Here is a 22,018-nt window from a genome sequence, read left to right as displayed (position 1 = left end):
TTATACATAGACTAATAAACAGTTCTTTACCAAATTGAATAGAACATTTTATTTCGTGTTGGTTTGCTGTTTTAATTTTTTTATACAGCTAGATAACTAGGAGATGGAGCTTTGGTCTTCATTGTTGACAACGGCTTACAAATGGAAGCCAGAGCTCATCTCCTGGAAAACTAGCTACAGTATTATCTTTGTAGAACAATATTGTAAAGAACGCATAATTCTAGGACTAGGAGGTGTTGGAAATTATCCAATTTTGCTCCAAGTAAAAGTTTTTGTCCAGTAATAGCGATGTTCCCTAAAACAAATCATATTTATTCATTTATTATTTTTACAAGAGAGGACTTACCGGGAGAGAAAAACTAAGGATACTCCTTGTACTATTTCTCTCCCATATTGACTTGACTTTTCCTTCCTGAAGATAAAGTCCGGCTTTTCTCCGGCTAGCTCTTCTCCGGTTTCACGTGACCCTATTAAATTCAACTGCGTTAAATTTTTTTCTTGTAGTCAATGCCAAGAGCTAATCGGATGGTTAAATTGAGTAGAAGTTAAATTCACATAATACAACTAAACCTTTCTAGACTGTATAAGAAGAATAATAAAAACTAGAATACACACAACTTCTCTCCACTTTGTTGATATTATTCACTCCATTCTGAAAACCATTCCAGTTTATTAACTATTATGGGGATATTTGGTCCAAACAGACGCTGTCATCTTGTGAGGTAGGCGTAGGATGTTGAACGAAAAAATATTTTTCATTTGTTAGTATGCCGTTGACATTTCGACCATATACGAGCTTTAAATTATGAGGGTAGTGTGGCGTGAGAGTGGGCACAAAGAAACTGTCCAGAGATTCTTCTGGAGTTGAGGACCAGGACCAGACTAGGGTGTTGGAGAAAAGGACAAGAAAAAATCTAAATACTGTGGAGGGTGAAACCAGCCCCACATCCCTTTCCATAATTGGAAGCGTGCGTCGGCTGTATTCGCTTCAAATTCCTCGGATCAGCCAGCATTTCGAGAGAAAAACGAAGATAACAAAAAAGAACGACAAAACCTAATCTGTCTCCGATTTGTAACCTGTTTCTCCTCATTATCGGATTGATTTTATCTTGATTCTGCTCCTCAAAACAACGTTTCATCGATCCAATTTTCCTGACAGCTCGTTAGTCGAATATTTGTAGCGGGACTACAAACATGTTCCTGGGTTTGATGCAAAGAAAATGTTACATGCTGCTTACATGTTTAAGATTGTGACATGGAAATAGATAAAACAAATTCCTGATCTAGATCTTGTCTATGAAATATTTTTCAGATAAGAAGATACTAATGAAGAAGGTTTGTCTGAGAAACTACTCTGAGTACATCAAACGTTTCATATGATTATATCAATAATATTCTATTGTATTTAATATTTCTTAGGTACGAGAATTCCTATAATGCTCAAAAAATGATAAAATGTCATATCTTTTTAAATTTTCTATTGTCTATGTAGACTTGAATCAAGATAAATATTATGCAATTATTGTGAATGATAGTCATCTTCCAATACTTTTCACTTGAAATTGGATTAACATGGTTTTTGTTGTTCAACCATTATGCACAACATATATATAGCTTTTCTTTCCTCGATGAACCTCTGACTTTTCAAAATACTTTCTTTTTCTTTTAAATTACCTTCGATTTTTCTCGTTCAACTCAGTTGCAATTGGAAATATAATAAGTATCGAGAATTGATACGAATATTTCTTCATTGGTCAAGAATAATCTCATTACGAGAGACATAATCCCCTATTCTCTGTTGACGCAAATGAATTTCTTGTAACTCTGTGTGGAAACCTAAACTTGAACCTCTTCAAAACTTATGCAGAGTTCCTGGAGCTTGGCAACTTCACACCATAGCCCTGTGTATCTGCAGACTATTCGATGTGGTATGGTAGAATATATCGTAAATGCGACAAAGAAAATAACTAATTTCTGTCCAAAGCAAATAAATAATAAATACATAATTTCTGTCCAAATCAATTAATTAATTTTTGAAAGCGAAAATCATTTTAGTAGCATTTATTCTGAAAATTGAATATTAAAATCTCGAATACCGTCTACTCTCATAGCAAAACCACATCGCAAAAGTTGCATTATTTTAAAAAATCCATCTCGAATAATATAATGGTGAAAATAGAAGGAAGTAGAATATTGCAATTATTCACTAGCTGTGAAATCCAGAGTATTTTATTGCATTAATTAGGAATTTAGTTCATTATTTATCACAAATGACAATGTATTGCCAGGTCTTGCAAGACCCAATTAGTTCTATGAAAATATTAGTTGCGACCTGAAAACTCTGACACCAGACCTGAGCCAGCCAGGTCACTCGATATTATTATTATATTAGTTCTATGAATTATCATCATAGAATGAACAATATATTTATCGAATAATCAATAGAATAAACAATCTATAGAATAATAGAATAAACAATCATAAAACAATAGACTGTGCCTATTGAAACAATAGACGCGATATAGATTCATTCCATGTTATTTTGATGGTAAAGTTGTTCTCTTCATCCAGCTAATTTATCAATGCAATCATTTCTTGTAATCTCTTGATTAAATTCTATTTTCTTATACGTAAAATAATCTGTATTATTCTGATGATATCTGTAACATCTGATCAATTATTATACAAAATAATAATATCTGATCGATTATTATTATTAATCTGATCGATTATTAGTATACGTATTATTATTATATACGTATTGTGTACTTATTATAAAAATCACCTTGTTTGCGTCTTCATTGTTCCACGCTCTGTAAACTCTCTCTCTCTCTCTCTCTATCTCTCTCTCTCTCTCATCATTGTTATTCAATACATATGGTGATTATGTAGTCTCCTGTACATTAATGTAGTGATAGTGAGAAGTGAGTGGAGGAGTGACTTGGTTTTCAGCTGCGACGAGTGCCATATGCACGCACGCGACTAGATCGTGATTGAATTTTTATTCAGAACTTCTTCAGGGGTGCTTCGTGCTTCTATCTTTTTATTTGTTTTATTCGGCTTGTGTTTTGTCCATCGTCGCTCTTTGTAAAACCTACAATCATATTCAAATAAACCACCATCTGAATTGATCTCTAACTGATTACCAGCTTGATGGAATCTCTATTTTTATTAGTCAATCTTTTCAATTTTTATGAGCACATTGCTCTTGAACGGAGATGCAAATGATGTTCAAAATTTATTTGCAAAACAAATTTAGTTACAAACATCATGGATAAAACATAAATTGTATAAATGGTTACATCATACAAGACTGTACTGCAAAAAACTAATTTCAAATAAAGTTGCATAAACTGATGTTGAAAAAAGAAATTGTTGCATCAGTATCCCCTGAAGTTCACGAAATAATTTGTTGGGGTATTCCTGTATGCTCCCACACTGTGAAATAATTGAATAACGTCAATATATTTCTCTCTCCTCAGTAGCCAGCATACTTTGTAAATAAAGAAATCTAATTAATAATCCAGATAAGATTATCCTCTTCAACTTACTTTTAAATTGATGGATCAATTCTAAAAATGAAATGCACAGTAGTTCAAGGTTTAAGAAAGAAACTTTCTCTTGCTAAATAATTTCTGTTTCAGAAAGGATGTTTGCTTTTCGATTCAGACCATAACTGTTCACCAGAATTGCATTAAAACATCATTATAACATGAAAATTTAGATTTAAATCTTGAAAATGTTATATCTCAAGCGTGGAAATATTATATTCTCATTAAAACTTTATTCTATCAAAAATTTAAACCTAATTTCCTAAAAAAACATCTACAGTTCAAAAGGGATGTTTTTCTTACATGTTTCGGCCTCTAGTCAAACTCTTGCTACAATTTTGTTTTCTCAGCAGCATTCCAACTTCTAAATATTTTTGTCTACTGTTAATGTTTAATTTTATTTCCAAATTTTTTCTTATTGCTAGAATATCCAGTAGTACTTGATAAAATTTTCAATATATTATATTCAATAATATTTAAAAAATAGAGCATTGAATTGTCAAGGTTAGATTTATTTATTCATATATATTACAATATATACTGGCTCATACACTAATTCACATTAAATGACAGTATTGCTAATCATACAACGAATTTGACAAAGTATGATTAATTAATGAGAATGAAGGTTGAATGCAATTTGAATAACGATAATATAATATTATTGTAACTACATAAATCGGTGGTGTTTCAACAAATATTTGTCGACCCTCTGAAAAGGATATAAAATGATATATTATTTACAAAGCACTTGATGAAATATCCTTCCCATTACCACAGATCAAGTATACCTATCGTAGAAGGTTATTGAGATTTATAATAAATAGCTCCAAATAGTTTCAACTGGAAAAGGTAGCCTATGTGCAAGAATAGTATAGCTTTATACTATCCTTGGCCTATGTGTTCACAAACTCTCATCACTGTAGCAGAGAAGCCATTCGATTCCCAAATAAAACAGTAGAACGCCTGCCTATTCAGGTATTCAGCTGCTCATAATGCATTTTCGGCTATGAACAAGAACTCCCTCCAAAAGGGACTCTCGGCCATAATGGAGGCTATTAATTTCGAACGTCCTATCTCTCATTCACTTATCAGCAGTCTGGATCTGCCCTTCGTAGTTTTGCTTCGTATTTGGTGTATTGTTGTGCGGCTGAGGCCCGCATGCCAAATCCAGCGGATCGTGATTCGGACACGGTCCGCTCATTAGGTGAAAATATCGCTCAGCTGAAGAGAAGACCCGGGTTTGGGCAGGTAGTGACTGACACTTTTTTGCTATAGTTTCGGTTGGACAGGTAGCAAACAATGATCTTCGAGAAGTCGAGCTGGATCCATTTCTGTCTCGATCTCGTGCTTCTGTCTGTTGATCAACGTTCACTTCCAAACGCTGGTCTCTCCGCTCTCCCATCCCTAACTCACACTCTCTCTTTCAACATGATCTCTTTCTCTTCCTCATGTGCTCGTTCTCTCCCTCAAACTCCCCTTTCATTCCTTCACTCCCTCTCTTTCTATAAAACATCAGGGCAATTCAGTAACCACAATATATATCACGATACCACCCCGAATATATCATTCTGCCTGTAGTTGCTACCTGATAGAAGATTCAAGGCTTCGTTTTCGTCTCATCCCCCATTTTTTATAATATTTTTTCATTGATTCCGCCACCCACAACCTTTGATAGTGATACAATTCGTATAATACTTTTTATAATGAGTTGCGTGTTCCTATAAAGTATTCCTTAATTATAATTGGTTGGGGGACAGAATTATCAAAAGCTTCTTAGAAGCACTCAAATTAAAAATAAATCTAGATCTTTTTGGTGGGTGTCCTCGCTAAGAAGTTTGAAATATCATAAAGCTTTAATGTTCAATGCTTTACAAAGCTCCCTAATTAGAGCTTTCATTTTATCAAAATGATGTCAATTTGTCACAGTTTGTTTTTTATGATTTCTTTTCAAATGGTTGTTCCACCGCTCCTACCTGCCTCACAAACATACATTCTCGTTTGAATCCATATTTCATCCAACCTTTCAGTATTATCTTGTTTTGGGTGTCATAAAAATTCTGTCCATTTGATTGTGAATCTTCAATCTAATTACGAAAATTCAATGTGAGCATTCTTGGATTTAAAGCGTTCAGGAATTGAGATAATAATTTATTTCATTTTAAATTATTATTCTCTAATTTTATTTTGTGTTTGAGAATAGTTTTCTTGATTTTAAACTCTATAAAATAGAAACTCAGGAAGTGGAAGTGCAAATTTTTAGTGAGAAAACATGAAGAACCCAATACATAACCTATAAACTTGTGTGTTGATAGGAAATGACATTGGGTGATACGGTGAGACAGAACATCCAAAAGCATCTCTCTGCTGATAAAAGCCATAAGAATAAATAAAATAAATAAATTCTCTAATCCAGACAATTTTTCAATTTGGAATTGACTGAATGCTTTATAAATAACTTTCATTGATTTTGTCAACTACGGTATATCTACAGTATTTTCATATTGTTTTCAACAATTTTATTCAATCACCATCTAAATGAATGAAATGTACTTTATTAGATTTATTAGAACAAAATTCCAGATAATAGTTTTGGTTGTTACACCATTATCAAACTCTAGTAAACTCGTTGATTTGATAATGGTGTAACAACCAGAATACGGCACTACAAATGTAGTATCTGAAATTGTTTTAATAAACCAGTTGTTAGACAACATCAAGTCGTTTTTATGAGTATTTAATACAACAACACAGAAAACTATTCAACAATTTCTTAATTACTCACAACCTAGAATTAAACCATTCTATTGATTTATTCCCTTCATTTTCAACCTCACTCTATTCTTTAGGTCGTTTAGGTATTTACTTTTCAATTTTGTTCTTTTTAGTTTTGCAGTTGTTCTTCTTTCTCTTCATTTCAGCGTTACTCCATTCTTCAGGTACGGTACTGTATTTACTTTTCAACAATCTCAATCTTTTTTTGTATTAATTTTGCAGTTGGTGACTAGTTGGAAGGAACGCGCGCCGCAGTCGTGGCCTGAAGAGGAGGTGGCGGCTGTAGCCGCCTCCACTGCCCCCGAGGGGCGGTTGACGGCCACCGCACGGCCCCCCACCACCCGTCTCCAGGACATATTCATCAGTGTCAAAACCACCTCCAACTATCACGAGTGGCGACTGCCTGTCATACTCAAGACCTGGTTTCAACTCGCCAAGCAGCAGGTTAGTTACCATCGAATTAATATAAAGTTAAGCTCATGGTTCATATTCCCTTACAATATTCGAATATAAACAGTGAAATTTCAAATATTTATATTAATTATAAACTTGAACTTTCAACAGTTAAAACATAACCTATTTTTTCAGACAAGTTATTCATATTCAAAATTTGGGAATAGAATAGTTTTGGGCCATGCCTGTTGTGTTGGCCTCCCTCGATCATATTTATACGATTTTTTATTATATCACATATAAATAAATAAATAATTTATTTATTCACAATTTTACAATGGAAGCAACTGGTAAAACCCAAATAGGCCTATGCTCCCTCAACATAACAATAAGACAAATACAATTCATATTCAAAACAGAAATTAATATTAAACTAAAGTTAGAAAAAAGAACACTAATTGAAAAACTACTTCGGAAAAAGTTTTAATTGATTTTGAAAAGTAGAGATGGACATGAAATGGTGATGGAGAGATGATAACAATCATGAAAAAGAAGATGAGGATGATGATGATGATGATGATGATAAATGCCAATGAAGAACTATGATAAAGTGAAAATTATGAGGCTATGACACAAAGTATCAGTGCAGTAAAGGGGCAGTAAATCAAGTTGTATTTAATTGAAACAAACGGAAATCGTAAGAGTAATGCCATGAATGGTGCATTATATTACAATATCATTTCAGTATTGAAAAATATTTCAATACCTGAAATTTATTTTTCTAGGGATACGAAAATATTATAAAGCGACAGTAATAAAAATTAATAAACATTGTAAAGGGAGAGCATTAAAATTTATAGGGAAACCATTGTAATAAACCTCTAGGAATGCAATAGTTTTGCAATTTGATTTGAATATAATAATGCTTGAATAAACTATTACTGTAAAAACAATATATTATAAACTTTTAGTAGCCTTTTATTAAAAACTTTTAACAAGTTGAAAATGACTAACTTGAAAATTACCTATGGTCGAAGCTAGTCGTTGAAATATTTTAAAGTTTTTAATAAACGAGTACTAAAAGTTTTTATTTGAATCAAGCAGCCCATATAAGCGAAGTCATTTTACTATTACTGTAATATACTGCTAGACAGAGAATGAATACATTCTATACTTCTGCTGCTAGACTAGATTGCTGGAACATAACTTTGGTTTCAATACTAATGTCATTTGATTTCTAGAATCTAGTTGAAACACAATACTCAACTGACTCAGCATCAGCATTGTTTGAGTAAAAATTTCTTGAAACTTTTGGAATTACTGTTGCAAATTCCTGTTAGTTTGAAACTGAAATGCAAAACTTTCCAATATCATATTTCAAAAATCTGAAAACAGAAAACTTCCAATTTCACCAATCACCAATTTCACACTCGTTTGATGTGAGGCTTTCTTTGAATTTTCGTCTAGTATCATAATCCCGTTATTATAGGTTGTAGAGCTTGCATTCATGAATTATCCATACTTTATTTCGCATGTAGGATCCTTTGAAAAGCTTCATGTTCATCAAGATTTCGCAATCAGTCGTAACAAATCCACCTCTAATCACGTGTGATATAAAATCCTGATTACATTCCGCCATCGTAAACACAGAAGTAACACAAGCCTTCATTACTTTGGCGACCAGACGGTGTAGAAATGAATCCAGCTATCTAGCACATCTAATCTTGTACTCTCAAATTGCGCTGTGGTTTTTCCTATCCTGCACCATGTTTCTATTCATTGATGCGGCGTGTAGATATAAATTTGAGTGATTGTAGCGCAAATTGGTTTTATAAATTGTTCGGAGCGGTGGAAGCGTATACTATTATTTGATTAGGGCAATTTCAGGAGCAGTGAATCTCTCGGTAATTCAGTTCGAAAGGATGAGAGATGTGGGAATGGAGGGGTGGGAGTGAGAGGAAACGAATAACAAATTCAATGATGGAGTGGTTTTGGGATGCGGTCAAGATGTTTCCCTTCTTCCTCTCACAATTACAACCCGTGTTCAACTCTCAGTCCGTCCTGGAAAGCGTCTAGAAACTATATACATACCACTATTACATGTATTACTATACATTCCATATGAACAGACCACAAATCTACGCCAGTACACCTGACATATTATCTAGTAGTACATATATACACTCTACAATAATACGGTTTACTGTATGCATACTGTATTATACTAGGTTGTTTCTCTATATATTCTCCTACTAATTTTGCTTACCTTCACGTAATTCCAGTGTTACAGTATCTTGATTGCCTTTAGACCAACATTAATCAACTGTAGACTAATCTCTAGGCGATCAAAATCTACGCTCAGATTGGCAGTAATTTTGAAAATCTCCGTCATCTGCTCACTGGAAAGTAGGTCTTGGTGGGTGCAAGTGTAATAAGTGTAGGCTTATGTGTTGGGTGTACGGTAGTTGGATTAATCAAGGGAAAGGTTTAGAAAGTTCCAAGCAGTGTGGGAAGTTTGAGTTGGTTTCAAACTGGAAGAAAGGGAAGATGTATTTGGAAATTGTGGGTGAACTAGAAATAAAAAAAAAAAAACAGGAGAATGGTGAACAGTGAGAACAAATAATTCGTCGGTCGGCAATACAAATTCAACTAAATCTTATTTTACAAAACCAGATCCAAAAAATACCCTACAGTCTACCGACCTACCGTATGCACCAAGGAGTGAAACGTTATAGGACCTATAATAATTTTTATTAAATCACTTTTATTGTTATTGAATAGAACGACTAGCAGTCAAATATCTTCAATAAAATGATTTATTCACTCACTGTGACACCGAAATCTTTCGGTTGTCAACAATAAAGATGGTGGACCTGCCGAAAGATCTCGGTGACAGTAAAAGTGAAAGAATTCATCTATCATTGAAATTTGACTGCTATTTAATAACAAAAAAATTTAATAGTAACCAGTTCGTGATGGATAACAACATTAAAGAACTTTTATCAGTCTCAGCAAATCGATTTACATAATAAGGATGAAATTATATAAATTTTTTCGAAAAAGAATATATTATTGTTTTTTTCATATTGGAGAGATGTTTAAACTTTCATCTTTCCTGAAATTATGTGATTTTTCAATTATTCAATTGTTGAATTTACACTCGAGAATATTAATAAAAAAATAATTATTATTAGAAGTTTTTACAACTCTATCGAACTTCGAGTAACTATAATTTATCAAGCTCTCTCATGAATTTAGCATACAACTTGATCAAGAATATTCAATATTCACTCCTATCTCACAACCTAAACAAGCTATGTATCAACCAGGGATCCAAACAATGAAAAAATGAAAGTGTACTTGTTATTTTTGATCATGATAATAATTCTAGGAGACCGCAGTCATTTCGTTCAATGTAAAAATTAATTATTCAAGTCGAGACGGCGATGCAAATTCAATTAAATATTTTTTTACAGAACCAGATCCAAAAATATTCAACAGTCTACCGACCTACCGTATGCACCAAGGAGTGAAACGTGATAGGACCTATAATAATTTTTTATTAAATCACTTTTATTGTTATTGAATAGAACGACTAGCAGTAAAATTTATTCAATAAAAGAATTTATTCAATCACTGTGACACCGAGATCTTTCGGTTGTCAACAATGAAGATGGTGGACCTGCCGAAAGATCTCGGTGACAGTAAAAGTGAAAGAATTAATTTATCATTGAAATTTGACTGCTATTTAATAACAAAAAAAGTAATAGTAACCAGTTCGTGATGGATAACAACATTAAAGAACTTTTATCAGTCTCAGCAAATCGATTTACATAATAAGGATGAAATTCTATAAATTTTTTCGAAAAAGAATATATTATTGTTTTTTTCATATTGGAGAGATGTTTAAACTTTCATCTTTCCTGAAATTATGTGATTTTTCAATTATTCAATTGTTGAATTTACACTCGAGAATATTAATAAAAAAATAATTATTATTAGAAGTTTTTACAACTCTATCGAACTTCGAGTAACTATAATTTATCAAGCTCTCTCATGAATTTAGCATACAACTTGATCAAGAATATTCAATATTCACTCCTATCTCACAACCTAAACAAGCTATGTATCAACCAGGGATCCAAACAATGAAAAAATGAAAGTGTACTTGTTATTTTTGATCATGATAATAATTCTAGGAGACCGCAGTCATTTCGTTCAATGTGAAAATTAATTATTCAAGTCGAGACGGAGATGTAAATGTCGGATAAGAACAGTTAACAGCAGTTCGTCGGATAATTAGAGATGATAAAAATTAAAATGAGATAATGGACTTGTTTCTAGAGCGGAAGCCATTGTGACCAGCCAAGTGTGAAAGCTTTTTTCCCACAGACTTCACAAAGAAATAATATAAATGCAGTCTGCTTGCTCGCAGACAATGAGCTCCAGCTGCGTGGAAAGGCTTGAGAAAACTTGAGCAGTCATAATAATGCTGCAGACAGGTGCAGTACTCATTGTTGGTGAGCGGTCACTGATTTGCAAATTCGTAAAATCAGTTTCGTGTTGCATACTATCATAGAGAAAAGATAAGCGTACAGAGACAAGCCTACTTGTTTGTCTCTGGTACTGTTCACTACAAACAGTTCTTGGCAATCAGCTCATGAAGTTGATCGAACAAGATGGAATTTTCGTCAAATCCAATGAAGTAAACAGTTTCATGAAGTTGCCACCCCACAAATAGTTCTCTTGATTTTAAACTTTATAAAATAGAAACTCAGGAAATGAAAGTACAAATTTTTAGTGAGAAAACATGAAGAACCCAAGACATAACCCCTATAAACTTGAGTGTTGATAGGAAATGACATTGGGTAATACGGCGAGGCAGAACATCCAAAAGGATCTCTCTGCCAATAAAAGCCATAAGAGTAAATAAATAAATAAAATAAATGTAAGCACCTATGTCAAGAATTGTGTAAGGTACGTCAAGAATAGTGTGGAGATGTTTTGATCGTCTAATCGTTAGTGAAGATCCCCAACGTAGATGCTCTTCATATTCAGGCTTTGAAATCAAAAACCCTTGGGGAAGAAACGTGAAGTTTGTTCCTTGAGTAAGTTGGACTGAAGTAGAGAAATTTATAAGTTCTCACTTCAATATTTAAAAAACTTGTCAAATCAATTGTACTACTTCAGACACCAATCACTCCAAATTTTGAATCGTGTTCTTTCCTATAATATCTCTAATATTATAAAAAGTGATTTAAAAGAGTTCTAGAGTACATCAGTCCCTGCAAAGATTGAACGATTGAACATAATCTTGTGTGAATTCCTATTAATTTGACTATAACTCTTTTATTTTATGCAATTTTCATGTTCTACAAACGAATTTATCTCACTCTTTTATTCAGTTACTAGAGTAACTTGGTGCTCCATGATGAATTATGGCAAATCTCGTTTACATAGTCCCAATTCAAAAGACTACAGCTTTAGTGAGAGTTAGCAAAATATATAAATCATTTAGAAAAACAGTCTGATTTGATTGACTTGGATTGGATAAAATATTATTTCTAATCAGTATATCCAGCATCTACGAGCTGCTGCTTGGAAAAAGTTCTGGTCTCTCAAGTGCATCATGAAAAATAAGGATGTCAGCTTAACGTCCAAAGCCAAGGTGCTTAGATCATGTGTGTTTCCTACTCTGACGTACGGTGCGCAAACATGGACATGCAAAGCGAGTACTATCGACGCAATTCGGAAGTCTCAAGTGTCAATGGAAAGAAGTATTTTAAATATTCACGGAATGCAGAGAATTCGCACCACTACAATAAAAATAAAGTCAAGTTGGAAGATGTCACAAGTGTCATAAGGAAATTGAAGTGGAAATGGGCAGGCCATCTTTCTAGGCTACAAGATGGAAGATGGACAAGGAAAGTGACTGAATGGGAGCCGACGTGGCGACGGAGAAACGTTGGCAGGCCAAGGGCGAGGTGGAAGGACGACATTGTCAGAATAGCTGGAGGCAACTGGATGATAGCAGCAAGAGAGCGAGAGAGATGGCACAACCTGGGGGAGGCCTATGCTCGGTGACGGGCTTAGTTTCCAGAACAAAAACATAAAAAAGACTATTGAAGTGAAATAATTGTATTTAAAAATCATTTTGTATATTGAAGCGTCATTAACTTATTGTATGTTTTGGAACAAAAATAAAGGCTTTATTTATTATTATTTATTATATCCAGCATATTCTCTTAGTACATCTAGCATTGTATTTTGAAACTTGTCAATTCGCTGAGAGAAAACTTCTTGGGCTTTACTGCCTCAAACTTTGTTATCTGAATGATTATATTTTTCTTAGCCGTCCGAATATTGTACTGGAATTCTTGCTTATCTTGTTTTCCAGTTTCCAATTTCTTCAACATTCGATAACAGTCAATATTCTCCAAACTTGAATATAATACTGTAATAACAACAAAGTTGTATACACTCCATCCCCATCATAATGTTGAATATTCATTACTTTATCGAAAACCATCGACGACTCCATTCTTAATCTTGAAAAATTCATTCAAAATAACGGGCCAAGTTATTTGACGTAAATTATAGTCGAACGTGATCGGACACGTCATAAAAGTATATTTCTCATCACTCCAGCAGCCCTGAACCAGTTTTATTAGCATAATTAAACTCGCCTGTCTCTGTCGCTCTCATATGAGTGTATCCGGGGTCATTCAACCACTCTCTCTAATTAGTGGGTCGTCAAATGTCAAAGCTCCAGTTAAATTAGTTGAGAGGCGACACGAAGCGGTCCACATGGGTCGCAAAAAGTTTAAAATCTTTTTGGGAGTTGCATTAAAATCTTTGACAAGATGTAAATTTTAAATAACGGTGGTTCCCTTCTTTCATAGCGTCTTACACCTGCTTGAGGTTTTTTAAAATAAGAAGAATACACATAAAATGAAGGTCGATTAAGATGTACTGTGAAAAACAAGAAGGATCCACTACAGGGAGCATAAAACCGGGTGTAAAGTGACATTTTTATTGTTGAAGACGCTCCAGGAATGTTAACCACTTTGGTTGCACTCACAAAGAAGCAGTAATTACTTACTGTTAACTCATTCTCCAACACAAGGAGAGGTGGATTTTAAAACTGAAATACAGCCAAGTGGTTTCTCTCTAATTAACTGGTAAACCAGTTGCTATGTGGATTAGACGAGACAAGTGAATCAAAATAGTAGGTTGATGTTTGAGCCCGAGCGAGTTGATTGTTTCCATCGAAAACCTACAATTTGTTCCTGATTGGAATCCATCTCAGAAGAACTAAATTAGTTGAATATTTCTTCTAGAAATGGAAATTGATTGGAAATGATAAAATCTTCTCTATAACTATGTGCGTTGGAGATTGGAGATAAGTACTACTGTACTGGCGATTGTAATGTCAATTTTGTCAACTACTCTCTTCCTACTAGTTCAATTTTATTATAAGGAAATTTCATTTTCAAGTATATCTCATTTCTTTTCAATAAAATCCTCTTCCTCATTTTGAAATTGAAAGCTAACATTGAGCATTTTTACTTTTACTGAAATAGCATCCAATATTAAATTTGTAAAATAATGATTCTCCATTGTCCATTTAAAATTCTCAAATAAGACTTCTCAGATTGAAATTGACGTTTAAACAGTCTCGTTGGGTTCAGATTTGTATTTCTTGAATTGTCCATAAAGTTTGCCTTCCCTTTTTCATGCAAGATTTATTCCCACTCTTATTTTTTGTCGAAAATACGTTTCTGGGAAAAACGTTTATCCAGAGAAAATACAAGTAGAATACTACTTTTACAGTAGTAATAGAATATGGAAGTAGTTCTATGATGTATAAATCTACGTATATTTCTATTTCTTCCTCTTAAAATTAGGTTTTAGGTTTTAGAAATTTCAGATATACCTAAAAATTTAATTTCAAGTGAGAGAGAGAAAAACTAATCCTAGAGTTTTTCCAAAGAAGATAAGAAGTAAATTATCTACTTCTATCCTCTAAATCCTTTATCTCCTATCCTCTTCTATTTCCTTTACTTGTGAATCTACTACTTATATCAGCTGTGCTGAATAGTGAGTTGTGTTTTTTCTGGCTCTAAATTTGTAAAATTACTCAAAAAATTTCCAATTAATGGTGATTTGAGTGTGATATTTTTGTTTTTTTTTATTCTGTTTTCAACCGTCAAAATTTAAAATCTTAGTTTTCGTTGTTTTTGAGTGAAAATGGATTAAATTTCATTAAAGTGAAACCATAACCCTATTTTGGACTTGTTATCTAAAGTGTTATCTAAATTTGGGAAAGAAATAGTGCAAGGAGTATCCTTAGTTTTTCTCTCCCAATCAGTGCATTTCTGTAAAAAAATATGAATAAATAAATAAAAAAAACTCTCTGGTTCTACTTAGATCATACATCCTAATCCTATGGTTCTACCAAAGATGATAAGGAGTAAATAATCTACCTCTACTCCCCTCCTCTATTAATCCTCTATATTATCTATCTATTATCCTTTTCTATCCTTCTATCCACTCCTTTCTTCTCTAATTGTAAATATACTTCTTATTCTCATTGCTTCTACGGAGATTATACATCATAAAACGGCGTCTATCACTACTGTAGTATTCCACATCCATATAAGCTCTGGTTAGACTTTCTGTCCTTCATGACTACTATGACTATTACTTTAAACCGCAGAATTGAATAATCTACTTTTATTCTTCACTAAACCTCTATATTCTATCCTAGTCTATCCTTCTATCTACTTTTATCTTCTCTCTTTGGTTCTACGGAGATCATATATCATAAAACTGCATTTATGTATTTATCTATTACTACTGTAGTATTCCACTTCCATATAAGTTCTGGTTAGACGCTCTGCCCTTTATGACTGTACTCTACTAAGAACATTACTAGAAACCTGAGCTCATTAGCAAAGGGCAAGGGGCATTTACCTTGGTCGTGTGCCGTACATGAGAGGTCTACCACGGGTGCTACACACCAGCCGGTGAGCACAGGGCTCCCTCCCTCACGAATGGCCCGCGGCCGATATTTCCAATTCACGGAGCGTGTTGCTCCTTTGAAACTCTCTGTGGGTCGCGTGCTTGCCATATATATGTAGATATCACTAGTAGGGCCTATATAGCTGTCAGGTCACGTGGCCCAATTGTTATGCGGCTGAATGTCGAGTGGTACCGTGGAGCGGCTACAGAGATAAACCTGGAGGCGGTTTGCTGGACCTTCGGTTTGTTGGGTGCTACAAACGTCTGAGGGACGACGTATCGAAGAATTGGTTTAAGTAAAGTTTCAAGTATCGGAGAATTGGTTCAAGTAAATTTTCACGTATCGGAGAATTGGTTCAAGTAAAGTTTCACGTATCGGAGAATTGGTTCAAGTAAATTTTCAAGAATCGGAGAATTGGTTCAAGTAAATTTTCAAGAATCGGAGAATTGGTTCAAGTAAATTTTCAAGAATCGGAGAATTGGTTCAAGTAAATTTTCACGTATCGGAGAATTGGTTCAAGTAAAGTATAACGTATCTGATAATTGGTTCAAGTAAAGTTTTACGTATCGGAGAATTGGTTAATGTGAAGTTTTACGTATCGAATTGGTTCAGTATTGCATGCAATGTACAGCCAGGGATTATTTTAAAAGATTTCTTAATTATTTGTGCAATATTGTATTGAGAATTGTTGTAAAATTCTATTTACTGTTCGTTTCTATACGTCTACCAACGTTCTCATACATTTTCCAATATTTTAATTAAATTGTAATCTATTTCACAACATATAGTTTTGACAAAATGAACAAGCATAGTTGTAACTGAAAAAGTGAACATTTGATGGTATTTGCTATTACATAGGCTACTATAACATAAACAGAGAATATTGGAATCAATTCAGTGGATATTGCAAAGCATATCGACTCTACAGATACTAATTTTGTAGGCAGGATATCATTCTAATATCGTAGATTACCAACCATTTTTAGATGTACAGTATTATAATTATCTATAAATAAATATCGTAAATTATTGAAGTTTAGTGCAGTGCTTGATAGAATATTACTATAACTAGCTATATTCTAGCTATAACTTCATTAATCGTATATTATGAATATTGATATGAGTTGAATGTTCATCATATGAAGGTACTGTACTATGAATGACGTAGAGAACAGTCGTATAAGCTTAGAGGAAGCATACACGAATGTCATGTTTTACCTGCTTTATTATCTATGAATTATGTTTTCTCTATGGTGTAAGCCAACTTATCCAACTATCACATCTAATATTATTCTATTATACATCATACATTTCAATCCCAGCTCCACACAGTACAATACAATATTTCAATGGCAGGCACCATAGCCTCCTGTATTAGAGTAGGGCTATGCAGATACAGGTGTACATCAACCCAATTGTCTCTGTTATTTTGTCTGGTACCTTTTTCCATATACATCCTTGTGAACGAAGCTGGAGTCTAGTTTACACGCTTGCTTACCATGTTACTCTCAGTCATAATATACGCATTTCATATTCTAGAATTTAAATTTTCACATCGCCTCTATCTGATTGTTCGTCGATTTTAAACAGAAGTAGTACTGTATGTTAACAATGTTCACATATTCTGATCGGCGTTTCTGGTAGCGACCGTGGGAAAGCATACAAAATTACCATTTAACAGCTGAAGCGGGTTCATGTTTGGGATTACGAATCAGGGGAGGTGTTATTAGACAGGGGAGAGAGGAACCCCCTGTGTGCGGGAGCCAGTGAGTGATTTTATTGCTTCCATCTCTCTTCTGAAAACTAATCTCTTATTTCCCTCTCGTTTGAACACGTGTTTGTCAACAGTCTGGTGGTTATTCAAGTTGTAAAGTTGGTAGGTGAGGAGGTAACGAGGCCTGGGTCACGTGTGTCACTCACGTGTCAACTGGTGGCAGGATGCGGGTTGTACCCCCTCTTTCCTAGCTCCCCCTCCTCTACTCCTCCCACCAACAGCCAAATAAATATAATCTCGGGAACCTCTCACTCACGATATGCTACATAACAGCTTAATCCGGATAAATTTGAAACAATCATCTATGAAGCCTTCTCATACTGAACATTCTTGAATTAAATTCCGAGTAGGAATGATTTGCAGTCGAATATATCTCTCTCGAATATAACTCTCCCATCTGTTGTTATAATGTAACAGGGAGTTGAGTGTAAGAGAGGGCCGACTGCGCCCTAACTTCGCTCTCTAGGAAAAATAAAGGCAGTCACTCTATCCTATTCCGTCTCGATCGTATATCAAGGAACTTAGAGATTGTTGTTGTATCGAGGTATTTCAGTAACAGGGTCACTTCAACATTGAAATTCAAATGCAAGTACGTTCAATTGTATTAAGAATAAATTAGTTATAACAAGGGATCCGTTATATTTGTTCCATACTGTAATATCTTAGTTTAGGATGTTAGGAGGTCCAGATCTTATATTTTTGATTGATATGATTAGGAGGGTAGGATATTGCATCAAGTAGATGTGAAAAAATGGGTTCAATACAGAAATTACGACAGTAAATGACCCAGCCCACCATTATATTTTTGAGAAGAATTATCGAAAAATGATATTTTAAATATCGTTAGGAGCGTTAAGCTGTCGACACGTATTTGTTAAGGGTGATGATGATGTACTTATTGTTTGAATCAATCAATAATCAGGTGATAGTCTAGATTAGAGAATGAAACATTTATTTTATAAAAATACTTTTATAGTATTTTTCGATTTTGCTTGGTTGCACCTCTGCTCACTATAGCAGCCACAGCAGTCACTGTTACCAACTTCATTTTGATTTTGCTGCACTGTTGCTCCATATAACCTACTAAGTATTTTGCGTTGCCATGTTGCAAATCTGGAGTGCAGAAAAATTTTTGCCGCACTAGAGCGGAAAAGTGATTCTTTGCGTTCTGTAATCAGTGAAGCAATGGCCACTTTTCAACGTAACTGTAGGAAAAAATAATTTGTAGGAGGATGAGAAGAAAAAATAGAAGGATAAGGAAGGGAGAAGTAGAAGAAGATCACAAAGAAGTAATTTCGACGAATCAGTAGCTCTACACCAGCTAAACAGTGTTTGATTTCGTAATTAAGTGGCACCATACTAGAAATTCGGTCTTTTTTCAATAACTTTCCACTTGATCTACTCTCCTCCAAAAAAACCCTAATTTAGTCAGTGCAGGCAGTGACTTGGAACAAAGGGGTCCACACTGGATCCTTGACGACAATAATTTTTTTCACACAAGATGGAAGCCATATTTTCATAGTGTCGGCAACTACTCGAGATAGTCATGAATGGTTGAAAAAAGTGGCTACGCGCCATATGGTGCAGTACCATCAAAACTGAGTTGAACATGTGTGAACTCTTTTCTTCATAACATAACTCGTCACTTGCCAGAACACTTGATAACTTATCGAGCAGGATGGTTCAAATTTTATTGCATCTGAACCTTCATAACGACAATTCCAAAGATTCCCAGGCAGTTCTTCACTCATGCTTGTCGATAGCTGTCTGACAGTAGTGATATCATTTGATCTATGTGCTGAATAATACATCTACTGTATTACAAAACCTTATAGAGATTACTATTAATTTTCTATACTACATTCATTGGTCCTTATTGAATCAATACTGTGTTTGACAATAGACAGTATTTCCAATTTTGAACGACGGAGAAAGAAGTAATAGGTTTATCATCTATTTACTATGTAGACATAGAAATGTATCTTTCTCAGTGCGTCTGGTAAATTTTTTCCTATCCTGCTATAGTCTTCTGTCTTCTAAAAAAGAAAAGCTTCGTTTCTAACGACGGTCTAGAAATCTTGAGCTATAAAATTGTGGAACAATGGAGCGATAACTGGGAATGATGATCCTGATTATCGATGATACTATTCTCAATATAATATAATACAACTCTCAATATGGGCAAGTTGACTCCTTTTTCACAGAAGACTGAGAAGATTACTTATTTTTAATATTCCAGCTTAGTAAAACTGTAGGCAACTTTGAACAAAAAGTGCAGTATAAAGCATTATTACATTTACATTACATTTATTACATTTATTTATAAAGACTAAAATATGATGATGTAAGCAATGTACATTTTTGTATAGTTTAACAGTGTATTTACTCTGTAATATCAGTGATATTTACTGTCATCGTTGGATGTTCTGACTGTTCCTGAATCATACATTCCAAAACATGTTAGTGTTAATATGGTACTGATTACAATATTCTTTATTGAGGAAATTGGATTGGCGTTTCTCTGATATGAAGCGAAATCAAAGCTTTGTAGATATTTGATGGATAAATGAATAAATAAATAAATAGTGCACTTCATCAGCCTACAACCATAGAACTTTATGTACATCTACATTCAGAACACTACATTATATTGTACTGAACTCTACATGATGTAGTTCTTTGCCCACAACCTGCCAGCATCTGACAATAGCTTATTCGGCTACAAAAGAAGGCTATCAAAAGAATTTGTCTGCCAGACAATAAAGTAGTGAATCCTGCTGCCACTGACATTGTGCTATGCCATCAATGCACCCAGGCCTGACCCGGTATTCGCGCCAAATCACCTACGGCACACGATCCTCAAACCACGCAATGTGGAAAATATAACTCTATACATCACTGAACTATATTTGTGGCCAAAAAATGTCACCGTTGTTTTCTCTTTGCGTATATCGACAGCTGGACCTAATTGTGTGAAATTCTGGTTTTAGATGCTTTGAATACCAACGATTTGTTTGGACACCTTGGGTTATGTTTTGAGAATCTTTGTCCATCACTATCGTGAACTATGATATCAGTGTTCTTCTAATATGGTTACAAGGTGAAGAGGAGAAAACGTACATGACTAAAATTATGTGCAAAATAAATGAAATGAATAAACTATAAGAAGGCTTCTTGTAAGATTGTTCCAAGATGAAGAGGAGAAGAAGTACAGGACTAGAATTAATGTACAAAATGAATAAAATGATGAGACTAATAAGAAGGAAATAGAACTTAATATCTCAGAAAAGTATAAAACAGTATCACTGGAGAAAATTTCTATTTCATCACAAGTTACCATACATTATTAGCACTTTTATAAGCATGTCACTCGAAAAAAACAGTATTCTTTATTTTTATTCACATTTCATTATACACAAATCAAATATATGATCAGAAAAGGACCAACAGGCCTAGCCCAATACTGCTCCCTCTCCAAATTTTGATAGAAGTAGGCTATGTCTAAAACGTAGGTTACTTTGCTTCACTTTGAATCAAATTTCGAGTTCAGGAATATACAAACCAAAATTTAGAATTTTATTAGATTGAAAACCGAAAAAATGTAAATATTCCACCAAACTGTAATTCAGAACTTGAAAACATTGAATAATTTAGTAATTTAGAAAACGAAAAAACAAAATCGAACTCGAACTCTCTCATGTTATAAGATTCCACAAACTCTACGAATAAATGATTATTCTGTCAAATTTTGACAGTCGGTTGCTGAAGATTTTATTTATTTTTTATCTAATTTAGTTGTGTTCTCAAACAAAACGCCTATATGATTACTTTATCAACTTGTTCTTTTGAGCAGTTACTGTTTAATGTATACATGATTAATCTGTCAACTTGAACTTTTGAGCAGAACATTTTTGGTTCCACAAGAATTGAATTAGTGTTCGCGCCTCCACTAAACCGAAACATGAGCCACCGCACTGCATTTCGAATTTGGTGGAGTCACAGCTGAGCAAGCTCTGTACAGTAAGATTCACTTCAAACTATCAGCATTTCTTATATAAAAACATCAATGCTTCTTATTCGACCAAAGCTGACAGTTTAAAGTGAATCTCACAGCAGTGTTCACCTCAAGTAATTCGGTGAGCCACGCCAAGTGTTATGCTTCAGGGATCAAGTTACATTATGCGGGACAAGTCTGTCTCCTTTAGGCGCCTTTTTTGAGAACCACCCTCTATGTGCATCAAACAATGCATAACAATAAACCAGCACTACCCCGTTCTGCCATCAAGGGTGTAATTTACATCTTATTACAGCTTACTGTATGCTTCAGCAAAGTTTTTAATTATTGAAAACATGGTTTGTACCACCATATGACAAACTCCATTTGCTGGAGGCCCACTTGAAGGATGGTGCGTTGTTTAGCCGTTAGCATTTCATTTGCATACGAGGGTTTCAGTGTGGTAGATTGATCTGCTAGCACAATTTTATTCCATTGTTGGGTTT

General features: G+C 34.2%; 1 protein-coding gene across 1 annotated transcript in view; it reads left to right on the top strand.

Moving 5' to 3' along the window:
- The window catches only part of LOC111048523 (fringe glycosyltransferase), a 141,446-nt gene that overhangs the window by 2,791 nt on the left and 116,637 nt on the right, over positions 1-22,018 (top strand). Inside the window, exon 2 of the mRNA XM_039436198.1 lies at positions 6,549-6,770. Coding sequence (XP_039292132.1) covers positions 6,549-6,770 — 222 coding nt within the window. The remainder of the gene's footprint in view (positions 1-6,548; positions 6,771-22,018) is intronic.

This window comes from Nilaparvata lugens, chromosome 10, assembly GCF_014356525.2.
Source record: "Nilaparvata lugens isolate BPH chromosome 10, ASM1435652v1, whole genome shotgun sequence".
In the NCBI taxonomy this organism is placed as follows: Eukaryota; Metazoa; Arthropoda; class Insecta; order Hemiptera; family Delphacidae; genus Nilaparvata; species Nilaparvata lugens.
This window is presented reverse-complemented; position numbering and strand designations above follow the sequence as displayed.